This window comes from Rhinoderma darwinii, chromosome 13 (genome assembly GCF_050947455.1).
Source record: "Rhinoderma darwinii isolate aRhiDar2 chromosome 13, aRhiDar2.hap1, whole genome shotgun sequence".
Classification (NCBI taxonomy): Eukaryota; Metazoa; Chordata; class Amphibia; order Anura; family Rhinodermatidae; genus Rhinoderma; species Rhinoderma darwinii.
The window spans coordinates 51,659,871-51,674,044 of NC_134699.1; the positions used below are offsets into that span (position 1 = coordinate 51,659,871).

The 14,174-nt window shown below is 39.0% G+C and overlaps 1 protein-coding gene across 1 annotated transcript in view; it reads right to left on the bottom strand.

Moving 5' to 3' along the window:
- The window catches only part of TOM1L1 (target of myb1 like 1 membrane trafficking protein), a 122,625-nt gene that overhangs the window by 18,546 nt on the left and 89,905 nt on the right, over positions 1 to 14,174 (bottom strand). The window contains exons 8-10 of the mRNA XM_075846570.1: positions 13,672 to 13,805; positions 12,413 to 12,470; positions 10,657 to 10,816 (exon numbers count right to left, since the gene is read on the bottom strand). Of these exons, the coding sequence (XP_075702685.1) occupies positions 10,657 to 10,816; positions 12,413 to 12,470; positions 13,672 to 13,805 (352 nt within the window). The remainder of the gene's footprint in view (positions 1 to 10,656; positions 10,817 to 12,412; positions 12,471 to 13,671; positions 13,806 to 14,174) is intronic.

The window sequence follows — 14,174 nt, forward strand, 5'->3', positions numbered from 1 at the left end:
AGAAAGTAGTCGCCAAGCCGGATTCACACTGCTGCTAAGTAACCACCCCGGTATGATATATAGAGATAGAAGCAGCAAGAAAAATAACAGGTGAGATACTGACACATGGAATACCATAATGGTACACAGGGGAAAGTTTAGCATTGGCCGGAGTGTCCCTTTAACTGTATATAAGGCAAGACGTCCTTTCAAATAATTGTTCCTCGAATGGCTGTCACTTTTTTAGGGCTCCTGGGTAAAATTAAAGCATGATGGTGCATGGTCTACTCTAGCTTACTTTTCAGAATATTCAGATTTATGTAAATATCGGAAGTGGGAGGAGCACAAGACTGGAAACCTTTATGAAAGGTCAGAGCTCCACTTTAACCATTTTATCAATGAGGGGTGACCCTGGCATCCACCCGTAGTGCTGTAAGGTGCATATGTAATGTGCAATAATAATAGTAATAATAATATAAACATATAATTAGATTTCCAATAAGTTTTTGTTTCCTGGGTAACCAGTCCTAGGGTCAGGCAAGGAGAAATCTAAATTGCTACAGGATCTACAGTCGCCTTATTATTAAGCCACTCACGTTGGTTCCCCTGACAACACTGGTTAATTCTACTTATCATATGTATAGTACTTTTTACATTTATTCTACATAGAGGGATTTATACGGGATGTAGTGAACGCCTTCAGGTCATTGCATTGAACATGTGGTTTATGAGTAGCTTTAAAACCTTATACTTTATAATGGGGGAATATGTATCAAGTTAAACAAATATTACCGGCTGTACAGAAAACACAAGGTAAGGCTTCGTTCACATCTGCGTCGGGACTCCGTTCATGGGTTCCATTGGAGCTTTCCGTCAGGGAAACCCATGAAGGGAATCCAAATCGAAATAAACAGAAACCATAGGTTTCCGTTTGCATCACCATTGATCTCAATGGTGACGGATCCGCTGCAAATGTTTTCCGCTTGTCACTGTTGTGTGAGGGTTCTGTCGTTTTGACGGAATCAATACCGTAGTCGACTGCGCTATTCATTCTATCAAAACGACGGAACCCTCACACAACAGTGACAAACGGAAACCATTTGCAGCGAATCCGTCACATCAATGTTGATGCAAACGAAAACCTATGGTTTCCATTTGTTTCAGTTTGGGTTCCGTTCATGGGTTCCCCTGACGGAAACCTGACGGATCCCATGAACGAAGCCCCGACGCAGATGCCTAAACTTGTTACCGTATTCTCTCAAAAACTCACAATGGGCAATTTGGCAACAAAAGCTTTAGGAGATACAACACGTATTTACTCTACTAGATCTGTTTTTAGAATAACACACACTGTACCTAAACCACTTTGGCTTTTGTTGTGACATTTTGAAGTCCTTGAATACTATCCAGTGTGATAAAAGCAATAATATTTGCAACTTTTCTTTTAGCATCAGTTTTTATATTTGCAAAGTCAATGTAAACTGATTTTCCAGTTTTTTTCAGAGGGGCAATACGACAGCTCCAACCCCCAAAAAACCCCCCCAAAAAACGGCAAACACATACAACATTGCTCACTAATGCTAACAGAGAATTATCATATTGGAAAAAATATTTTAGTGTCCGTAACATACCCCTGATATCGTGTCCCAGACGCCGCCAGGCTTCTTGGTTGTAGGCGGGAATGAGTGCTAGTCTTTCACTGTTTTACTACATGTTCCATCATGCATTACTACCCTCTCAGCACCCAAATCACCACCCACCACTTCCCTCCATGAATAGTCTGCCTACACTTTCCCTCTTCACAGCCACAGGTTTAGAAAACAATGAGTAACAGTGCCAGACCCTTTTTGTCACATGTTTGATGACGGGTCGACACCAAGGGAAGGACACAGCCAGAACTCACATGTGGCTGTGTCGGCGCGTCATCTTTAAAGACTATGTACACCTTTGAAATCGTGTTGTTTTTTTTTGTAAAAATGTGTATAGTAAAGTAAAACTTATTTGTACTTTTTGAGATACAGCTGTTTTGTATCCTGCATACAGAGCAGTTGTATCTAGTGCTGAAACCTGTATCTGTCAGGTGAGCGGGACTGACGGGTTCAGTGACAGCGGGTCCTGTGTGTCTCTGACACGCAGGATCCACCTGTTATCGATCACATTTAAGTTATGAACTTAGATGTATTCGATAGCGGCTCGATCCTGCATGCCAGAGACACACAGGACCCGCTGTCACTGAACCCGTCAGTCCCGCTGACCTGACAGATACAGGTTTCAGCACTAGATACAACTGCTCTGTATGCAGGATACAAAACAGCTGTATCTCAAAAAGTACAAATAATTTTTAGAAAGTTGCGCCAAACACACAAATGAAAAGAATACAATGTGTGTATATATATATATATATATATATATATATATATATATATATATATATTTATCCTTCAAGCTGTAAACTGCAGAGTGGGTGGCATCACGTGTCCGTAGTATTAGCTCTCATTTTGGAGCAAAATTGACAATACAAGTATATTAGTAAGCATGTTTAAATATATTTATAGGACTGCTAAGCAAATGTTAATTTTCAGCATTATTTATATGTGCACTGTATGGCAGTATTATTTATATGTGCAATGTATGGCAGTATTATTTATATGTGCAGTGTATGGCAGTATTATTTATATGTGCACTATATGGCAGTATTATTTATATGTGCAGTCTATGGCAGTATTATTTATATGTGCACTGTATGGCAATATTATTTATATGTTCACAGTATGGCAGTATTATTTATATGTGCACTGTATGGCAGTATTATTTATATGTGCACTGTATGGCAGTATTATTTATATGTGCAGTGTATGGCAGTATTATTTATATGTGCACTGTATGGCAGTATTATTTATATGTGCAATGTATGGCAGTATTATTTATATATGCACTGTATGGCAGTATTATTTATATGTTCACAGTATGGCAGTATTATTTATATGTGCACTGTATGGCAGTATTATTTATACATGCACTGTATGGCAGTATTATTTATATGTGCAATGTATGGCAGTATTATTTATATGTGCAGTGTATGGCAGTATTATTTATATGTGCACTGTATGGCAGTATTATTTATATGTGCAGTCTATGGCAGTATTATTTATATGTGCACTGTATGGCAGTATTATTTATATGTTCACAGTATGGCAGTATTATTTATATGTGCACTGTATGGCAGTATTATTTATACATGCACTGTATGGCAGTATTATTTATACGTGCAACGTATGGCAGTATTATTTATATGTGCACTGTATGGCAGTATTATTTATATGTGCAGTCTATGGCAGTATTATTTATATATGCACTGTATGGCAGTATTATTTATATGTTCACAGTATGGCAGTATTATTTATATGTGCACTGTATGGCAGTATTATTTATACATGCACTGTATGGCAGTATTATTTATATGTGCACAGTATGGCAGTATTATTTATACATGCACTGTATGGCAGTATTATTTATATGTGCACTGTATGGCAGTATTATTTATATGTGCAATGTATGGCAGTATTATTTATATGTGCACTATATGGCAGTATTATTTATATGTGCACTGTATGGCAGTATTATTTATATGTGCACTGTATGGCAGTATTATTTATATGTGCAATGTATGGCAGTATTATTTATATGTTCACAGTATGGCAGTATTATTTATATGTGCACGGTATGGCAGTATTATTTATACATGCACTGTATGGCAGTATTATTTATACGTGCAATGTATGGCAGTATTATTTATATGTGCAGTGTATGGCAGTATTATTTATATGTGCACTGTATGGCAGTATTATTTATATGTGCACTGTATGGCAGTATTATTTATATGTTCACAGTATGGCAGTATTATTTATATATGCACTGTATGGCAGTATTATTTATATGTGCACAGTATGGCAGTATTATTTATACGTGCACTGTATGGCAGTATTATTTATATGTGCAATGTATGGCAGTATTATTTATATGTGCACTGTATGGCAGTATTATTTATATGTGCACTGTATGGCAGTATTATTTATATGTGCACTGTATGGCAGTATTATTTATACGTGCACTGTATGGCAGTATTATTTATATGTGCAATGTATGGCAGTATTATTTATATGTGCAGTGTATGGCAGTATTATTTATATGTGCACTGTATGGCAGTATTATTTATATGTGCAGTCTATGGCAGTATTATTTATATGTGCACTGTATGGCAGTATTATTTATATGTTCACAGTATGGCAGTATTATTTATATGTGCACTGTATGGCAGTATTATTTATACATGCACTGTATGGCAGTATTATACGTGCAACGTATGGCAGTATTATTTATATGTGCACTGTATGGCAGTATTATTTATATGTGCAGTCTATGGCAGTATTATTTATATATGCACTGTATGGCAGTATTATTTATATGTTCACAGTATGGCAGTATTATTTATATGTGCACTGTATGGCAGTATTATTTATACATGCACTGTATGGCAGTATTATTTATATGTGCACAGTATGGCAGTATTATTTATACATGCACTGTATGGCAGTATTATTTATATGTGCACTGTATGGCAGTATTATTTATATGTGCAATGTATGGCAGTATTATTTATATGTGCAGTGTATGGCAGTATTATTTATATGTGCACTGTATGGCAGTATTATTTATATGTGCAATGTATGGCAGTATTATTTATATGTTCACAGTATGGCAGTATTATTTATATGTGCACGGTATGGCAGTATTATTTATACATGCACTGTATGGCAGTATTATTTATACGTGCAATGTATGGCAGTATTATTTATATGTGCAGTGTATGGCAGTATTATTTATATGTGCACTGTATGGCAGTATTATTTATATGTGCACTGTATGGCAGTATTATTTATATGTGCAGTCTATGGCAGTATTATTTATATGTGCACTGTATGGCAGTATTATTCATATGTTCACAGTATGGCAGTATTATTTATATATGCACTGTATGGCAGTATTATTTATATGTGCACAGTATGGCAGTATTATTTATACGTGCACTGTATGGCAGTATTATTTATATGTGCAATGTATGGCAGTGTTATTTATATGTGCACTGTATGGCAGTATTATTTATATGTGCACTGTATGGCAGTATTATTTATATGTGCACTGTATGGCAGTATTATTTATACGTGCACTGTATGGCAGTATTATTTATATGTGCAATGTATGGCAGTATTATTTATATGTGCACTGTATGGCAGTATTATTTATATGTGCACTGTAAGACAGTATTATTTATATGTGCACTGTATGGAAGTATTATTTATATGTGCACTGTATGGCAGTATTATTTATATGTGCACTATATGGAAGTATTATTTATGGGTTACTATCTCGGCACCCAGATTAGAATTTTGGAGATGCTCTTTTTAATAGGGTCAGGACTATTTTTCCATTGGTCTTCAGATTGTAACCAAATCTCTGTGCCTTGGGCCACATCATAATGGCTCATAACCTCAAACTAATTTCCAAAAAATGTATAGTGCTGATTCATTATTCTGTTTGGTTGATTATGATTACCTGACATATATATATAGGTTTAGAAATCTTGCCAGTCCATGTTAAATATCTGCACGCTACAACAGCGGGAAAGAAAAGACTTATTGATTCCTTGTTTTCTTGTTGAACTTTGTATATCTAATGGATACGAGCAGTGAGGCGGACATTGCGTTAGATAACACAACACGCAAAGCATGAGAGGTGTGTGCATTTACATTAAGGTCATTCCACCTGAGTACTCTCAGGCGGAATCAATAGCAATGTGCACAGTAGGTGGAAAACCACTCACACAACAATGACAAGAGTGGGATTTAAAGAGTCCCGTTGAAGTCTGACTGCTCATTTATAAAGGTTATGCGAGAGGAGGTGTTATGGTTACAGATGTAGCAGAGCTGAGTTTGTGATCCACTACACTTCAATGTGTATACATCCATTTCATATAAACCTAATCTAATGAGAGTTATCACAATATACTGACAATGCAGCCAGAAAGAATTGCATTCAGAATTAAATGCAGAGTCTGCTATATCTTTAACTCTATCTTGCCTGCTGAAAGTCTTGCGTCACGGACTGGTTGTTAGGCATAGGTTTATAATCTAGCAGAAGTACTGACTTTACTAGGTCCTTGTTACATTAGAAGGGATATGCTCTATGACAGCTATTTGTATGGGATATCCTCTACAATGTGACAAGGATATGGCATTTACACTATGTAATGTGACAAGTATGTGCTGTTCCATTGTGCTTCCAGCTATGAACAATCTTACTCAGCACGTCGCAGCCGGTCCCTGTGCAATAAGTAAGTCAGGCCGCTGTTCTGCCCTCAGGGCGCTCGTTATCTGGCCTGTTAAAGGGGACACGTAGGACGCTAATGATCAGCTGTAGAAGGAGGCTGGGAATGCCGTTATTAAAGATCCTTGTAGCAGCTTTTAACCCCTTAAAGGACCAGTGTCACGAAAAATAATTTTTTTAGACCAATTTGCTTTTAGTGTTTTATTAAACATTTTTTTTATTTATTTGTGTGTTTGTGTTTTACTTTTTTTTATTTTTTCACTTTTTCTTGTCCATGGGGGCTGCCATTTCTTTTTCCATCTCTGTATGTGTCGATTAACGACACATACAGACATGGAATTACGGCACATACATCCCCATAGAGAATTAGAACGGGGCCCGTTCCATCCACTATGCTGTACGCCGTCTGTGTGGGAACGGCGCATGCGCCACTCCCACACAGTCCAAATAGAACTGTGCGACGTCCGGCACCATTTTCTTGTGGACCGGAAGTCGCGGCCGGACAGTAAGATTACTACTTCCGGTCGCGGCTTCCGGACATGTGCACTTGGAGCGGAGGTAGCAGACGGAGCGGACGGACCGGAGGGAGCGGCGGCGGCAGGAGCAGGTAAGTTATTTCTATGTATGTACGTGTTTTACTGTGTTTACTACTGTATGTTAACCTACTACACTGTGTGTTAGCTCAAAAAATGGCGACACACAGTGTAGGAGGTTTGACCGTTCAATCCCCTCGTTTCTCCCGGCACTAGCCAGGATAAAGGAGGGGGGGATTCTGAGAGCTCACTAGAGCAAGGGATTTTTCTCAAATTTTGCAGCATAAAGCAATGTGGTTGCTTTACCACATGCAATGCTGCAATTTTGGGAATTGCTCCATCTAGTGACCAGCGCTGGGAAATATTATAAATTAGAATCTAATTTATAATATTTCCTGACTCGTGAAAAAATTACAAAAAATTAGAACAATGTTTAATCACCTATACATTAACTGTTTAACTAAAAAAAAAATAAATAATTTTTTCTAGCGACACATTCCCTTTAAGGACCAGGCCTATTTTGGCCTTAATGACCAAGCATTCTTTTTTTTTTCCTCCTCGCCTTCCAAGAGTCATAATTTTTTTTATTTTTATGTCGACATCCCCATATAAGAGCTTGTTTTTTGCAGGACGAGTTGTATTTTTCCATTGCAAAATTTGTGGATGTATATATTCTATTAGTTAACTTTTATTCATCTTTTTTAGGGAACGAATTGAAAAAGAAACAGCTATTTCAGCATTGTTTTTCACATTTCAAATTGATGCCGTTCACTATGCGGTGTAAATAACATGTTAACTTTATTCTATGGGTCAGTACGATTACGGCGATACCAAATATGTAAAGGTTTTTTTATGTTTTACTAGTTTTGCACAATTAAAAACACTTTTAACCCCAAATTATTTATTTTCCAATTATTGTAACTTTTTATTTTGTCCATCGATGTAGCTGTATGTGTGCTTGTTTTATGCAGGACGAGATGTTTTTATTGGTATCATTTTGGGGTACATGGGACTTATTGATTAACTTTTATTTGATGGTGGGGGAATGGAAAAAAAATAATCATTTTCGCCGTCGTTTTTGTGTGGTTTTTTTTGTACGGCGTTCACCCCGGCATTTATTTAATTAGTTAACTTTATTATTCAGGTCGTTACGATCGTGGCGATACCATATATGTGTGTGTTTTTTTTTGTTTTTTTTTACACTTTTAGTAAATAAAACCACTTTTTCTGAAAAAAAAAGTTCTTGTATTTTCACTTTTACTGCAATCTTTTTTTTTTTTTAATAAACTTTATGTAACTGTTTTCATTTTTTCAAATTATTCCCACTAGGGGACTTTACAATGTGATCGTCAGATCGCAGATATAATGCTTTGGTATATTCAGTATACCAAAGCATTATTGCCTGTCCGTGTAAAACTGGCATAGGCATACAGCCGGTGTAGGCCTGTAGGCCTTTGTTAGGCCCCCGGCTGCCAAGGCAACCCGTCGGAGATTGTATTCGCGGAACACCGATCGATGACAGAGGGAGCTCCCTCCCTCTGTCAAACCACTTAAATGCTGCGGTCGCTATTGACCGTGGCATTTAAGGGGTTAAATGGCAGGGATTAGAGGTTTCTCCAATCCTAGCTGTTGCAGCGGGAGTCTGGCTGTCATTTACTGTCGGGCTCCCATGGGGATCGTATGGGCGCAGCTTAGGTGACCACACGATCAAAATCAATACATGCATGGCGGAATGCGCGAGTGGCAGCCTTTCTATGCTATCCATGTACGTAGTTCTGCGCCAAGGGGTTAAGATTCTTACATGAACAGAGTCATTGGCATCTGCTGATGTTTTGTTTTAAAAGGCCTGTCATCCTTGGCATTTCTTCGCTTTCTTTACTTGAATTAAAAGGGTATTATGGTTTCAGGATATAAAGGTTATCCAACGTATAATAAAAAGTTATACAATTTTCCAATATCATTTCTTGGTTTTCAAGATCTCTGCTTGCAGTTATTCGATAAGAACCTTCATTGTTTACTTCCAGGGCATAAGTAAATCTGTGATGGTCTCCATACAGTACAGTTATGACAGCGGTGTCTTGTAATGAGCTACGGTCATGTCAGTGCGAAAATGATGTGCACATATATAATTGAAGAGGACACATATAGTAGAACTCTACTTAAAGGGGACCTTCCCACGTCTCCAAAGCCAAGTGTCAAAAGGGCGTGAACCTGAGCTGCTCTTCTCAAACAGCAGTGGTGGAGCCAACAAAGGGGATCCAGAAGCTGGGACAGGTGTCGCCATCCCCATAGAACAGCCTTAGGCATAGTGCAGCCCTCTAAAATGGTGAGTAATGGAAATCCCTTACAACGAGCATCTTTTTTATTTTTCATCAAGCTGGCCAAGCATTATTTCTCCATCCCTCAGTATAGGTACCCCTTCAAAACAAGCTGTGACACATAAAGAAGTTGCATGGCACCCCTGGGCAACGAGCATCTGCGTCAGCTTCTGCTGGCTCCGACCCCTGTCAGAAGTCAACCTGATCTCGTGAGATGTTGCAATTCTCACAAGATCACGCTGCTGGAGGCACTCTGACACGGTTTACATTGAAAAGACAGTGACAGAGCGACTCAGGCTCACGACCCTTTGACACTGGGTTGTAGAGTCCGCCCAGTTGTCAATTTATTCATTAATTCACATATTGGGTGAAAATGGGGGATCCTAGCGGAGAAACTGAGGAGTCAGGGATCAGAAGGGAATTAAGATATGCAGGTAGTTTAATATATTTGGGGTAGTGACAGATTCTCTTTAACTATCCCTGTAGCAACTCTGTATAATAAATATAATGGATTTTTTTGTGGTCAATACCATCACTATTCATGTGAGATATAGATCAAATGCATTTCCAAAGCAACGCTATATGGTAACTCAGAGTTCTGTAAATTTCTAACCTGTGCTTAAGGGGTTAAACACTTTATCAAACTCTGCAGCCACTTTTCTCTGTGAATCATTAGGGATTACAGCTCATAAATCCTCACCAGTGTTAGGGTCTTTATACACCGGCCAATATCAGCCGTAAAAACGAGCGCCGATCAAGGAGAAGGCTCGTTGATCGGTGCTCGTCTACTCCTTCACAAGGAGCTATGATCAGCAATGTATGGGGACGATCGCTCGTCCCCATACATTTCTATCATGTTGGCAGCGCGACAACTATAATATTTTTTTCTGTATAAACGATACGATCAGCCCATGAACGAGCATTTGCTCGTTCATCGGCTGATCGTTGCCCTGTTTACAGGGCAGTGATCCGGAACGAACGTTCATATGAAGGCTCGTTGGCTCGATCATTGGCCCGTGTGTAAAATGGCCTTTACTCTCTGACATGTATCTAGAACATAAGATAAGGGGGAGTTCTTCAAAGGCATTCGCCACTTCTGACAGACCCATTTGGTTAGAAGGGTCCCTTAATGATAAGCGGAGCACAGGGTATCCCACTACTGGGACCCAAAGCGCAAAAACCTGGCAGCATGTGTAAAATTTCCTTGCAGTGCCGCAACATAAAAAAATGAAGTATTACACTTGATGCATGGGTGTGTCAAATCCGATTTACCGAGGGTTGCTCTTTTTAGCTGCTCTCCATCCAGTCTAATAGATGCGGATTCAAAACCTGGACACCCCCACTATTAATTCAGAATACTCTGATAGGGTATTTAAACAATGGGTTTCCAAACTAGACCACCCCTTTAAGGAACTGTATAACAGAACTAAACACTTACTCACCAAAATTGGGAGCTTGGTGTGGATTGACATTTGGCACCAAAACAGGAATAGCAGCGGACGGTGGAGGGTACCCATTGGTCTGGTTTTGTGTGCTCTGCAGTGGGTCAAGGTCAAGGTCAACAAGTTCACTTGAAGGTGCTGAGGGCTTATTTATACCAGTCTGAAAGTACAATGTAAATTCAATATCAGTTCTTTGCAATGGGTTCCATCAAAATACAATAATTTCAATACATTTCTATACATTTGCACATATAAACTGAAATTTTGGGTCACTACTTCATCTACCTACAGATATAGAATTCAATATCAAACCCGCATTTATTGCTGCAATAATTGCATTATTACACAATTTCTCCAACTTTCATGTAACATTTTACGCACTTGAATTAAACTTTTTACCCAGAACTCACACTCCGCTCTAGTTTTCCTACAACTTTAACTCTTTGGATGAAAGTGGACCATTAGGAAATATTTTGGTATTCAATGCAAGATTCCGAGGCAGAAGAGTAGTCCTGAGAGATCATGGGTCTAGAAGGCACTTGCCCTGTTGTTGTTTTTTTTTTGTTACATGTTGGTGGTATTTTACTGGCTGGGTGGTCTGAAGGGTTGATTTTCTTTTATGTTCTATTTTGTGCGTCGGGGGGTCCTTGGAGTTGCTTAACATTAGTGGGCAAGGTCCCTCCCAGATTATACATTATGGGGGATCTGGCTGGGTGGGGTCCCGGGGAGCAAAATGGTGAAATTTTTGCCATCTGCGGTTTTCATGGTGCCCCTGAGCCTGTGGTAGGACGACTGAGGGTAAAATAGAGATATGGGCAGTGTGGCGCCAGATCCTTTTTATTAGCTTCAAGGACCTTCCCAATTTTACGTAATAAATTTTTCCACATATATAATGATTGTTTGGGGGGTTTGCGTGAAAAGTTAAGTTGTTTTTTATTTTGTATTTATTAATTACGTTCTTTTTGATGTTTGTTAATAAAATAGCTGCTGTGGCCAATTAATTCCGGCTCTAAGTCTGCGAGTCATTATTTGGGGTTAGAGAAATAAAAGAAAAATCTGAGGGGGAACTGGTGTGTGTCGCCAAAGCAGAAGGTTTAATGGGAGACAGAACCCAACTCTATTATCCCCGGTCATGACATTTCAATATGGCAAAACTAAATAACCATTACTGTAGATGCACTAATGTGTGATCCATTGTCACAATTTTAAAGCATATTGACGTCACAGAGGGGGTTCCCTTCTTGGTATCCCCCTATATGATCTAGAGTGTTCACCCATTCTTTCCGGCAATTTTTTTGAATGGCCGATATATCATACCAGGTTTCTTCTGCAACTGTTGTTGTAGGGAAAGTGTCTTACTGCCTGGCACCAACTTTCCCCAGTTAAACCCGTGGTGATCAGCGGCTTCATTTTAAGAAAGGGTGAAACAACCCCTTTTTGGGTGTGTTCACACGGCGCGGTTCTATTGCTGTTTTTGCTGTCGTTTTCCTTAAAACCGCAAAAAAAAATAATGCCAGTTTTGCAAAACATCTCCGTTCTCACAAAATCCCAGCAAAAATATGCGATGCACATGAGTGAACACGGCCTAAAACCCCAATAAAGCCAAGTCAATTACCCCCAACTGACAATCCACCTACTTATAAATGAAGTTATTATTGTGCAAATGTATGTGTGTGTGTGTGTGTGTGTATATATATATATATATATATCTCAAATGAACATACTTCTACAGACGAAAAAAAACGTAAGGTCTTACCACACTTTTATCCTGTTTCATATTATTCGTCATCTCGCTACTTCTATTGCGCAAGAACCTGAAACACGCAATGAATGATTTTAAGATGAATTCATATTATTTAATTGCTCAATAGTCTGTTGTTCTAATGTCCATTTTTGTCATTGGTTTCCCATTGAAACAAGAATAAAGATAAGTCAATTGATCATTCTGACTCGGGTGTTGCCAATAGACGACGCACCCGCTATTACGAGGCATTGGACAATCTGATTTGATGTATTTGATACATGTTTTTGGAGAATCACATTGAATAGAATGGATTTTTTCCCTCTTGTATTCCCTTTGTATTCGTTGAGCTGGCATATAGTACATACTGAATCGGGCAAATTGTTTAACCCATCCGCAATTAAAGAGGACATGTCAGCTCTCCCAAAATGTCTGTTTTTACGAAACATTTATATTCGCCATAAAACAACAAAGCTGGAAAATATATTCTTTAGAACTCTACATTTTGCTGCTTGGTGTTACCACCCTCTTGCCATCGGGCATGTCCCTACACACTGTGATACTGTGTAGGGACACACCCCATTAATATAGGGAATTAACACCCACTTGTCAATTTATTCATACATTTCCAGGAGGAATAACCGAGAAACAGGACAATGCAGAGTTTAAAGCGGTTGTCCTGTCACGAGGCGGTTTTTAATACTGATAATAGGTCATCAGTATATGATCGGTGTGAGTTCGACACCCGGACCCCGCACCGATCAGCTGTTCCGGTTGCCTCCGAGCACCGGATGTTATGCACTGTATGCAGAGTTCGGTGTCGGAAGCAGATGGCTCCGCACACTACATAGTGGCCGTGCTGGGTTAGTGCAACTCTGCTCCTATTCCCTTCAATAGGAGCAGAGCCGCAGTCCTGCTGCACGGCCGCTATACTGTGTTTGGAACCATCTGCATCCGGTGTGCAGGCAGCTGATCGCTGCGGGGTTGGGGTGTTGGACCGCCACTAATCCTATACTGATCTGTATACAAAACCGCCCCGTGCCTGGACAACCCCTTTAAGGAAAAGATGCTGCAGAATTGTTATTTTATGGGAATTGCAAATATTTCTGGAAAAGTTGCCGACAGTATATTATATAAACATTATACTCTGTCATTCTAAGAAATGGGGAAGGAGGGTTATACATACAGCGCAATAATTTTTATTTATGACTTGAACATTTTAATTTATAGGGTAGCGGAAAAAGAAAAATAATATAAATGGAAATGTGTTTTACCTGGTGTGTCTCAGGAAGATATTATTCAAATCATCATTGACTTGCACCAGTTCAATGATTACATCTTCATTTTGTACAATTTCCAAAAGCTTTACGATCCTGGCTTGCATTTCTCGGCACACTTTCTCCAGCTCCTGTCAGATTTCAATGGGGTTCAGCTATTAATGAGTGACATGATGGCAACATAGAGATTGCTGTGTTAGGGAATGTCATTGGTTACACGGTAAATAGTGTATCGGGTGACAACGGATGACAATGGGAAGGTTTTCCTGCTGTATATAGCAGTTTTTTTTTATATGAATCCCCGTTCTGCATTCTCATTTGTAGGATCTGGCGGCACAGGAGTGAGAAGTGTTAGCTGACAAAGCAGCGTGACTGCCATTGATCTATACTCTCTGTGAGCGGACGGGAGGCAATGCCGGGTTAGGAGCTGGGTGTTAATAAGAGAATGTACTTCGCACATTGTTACAGAGAAGACTGCAGTCACCAGAGATAAGAAATGT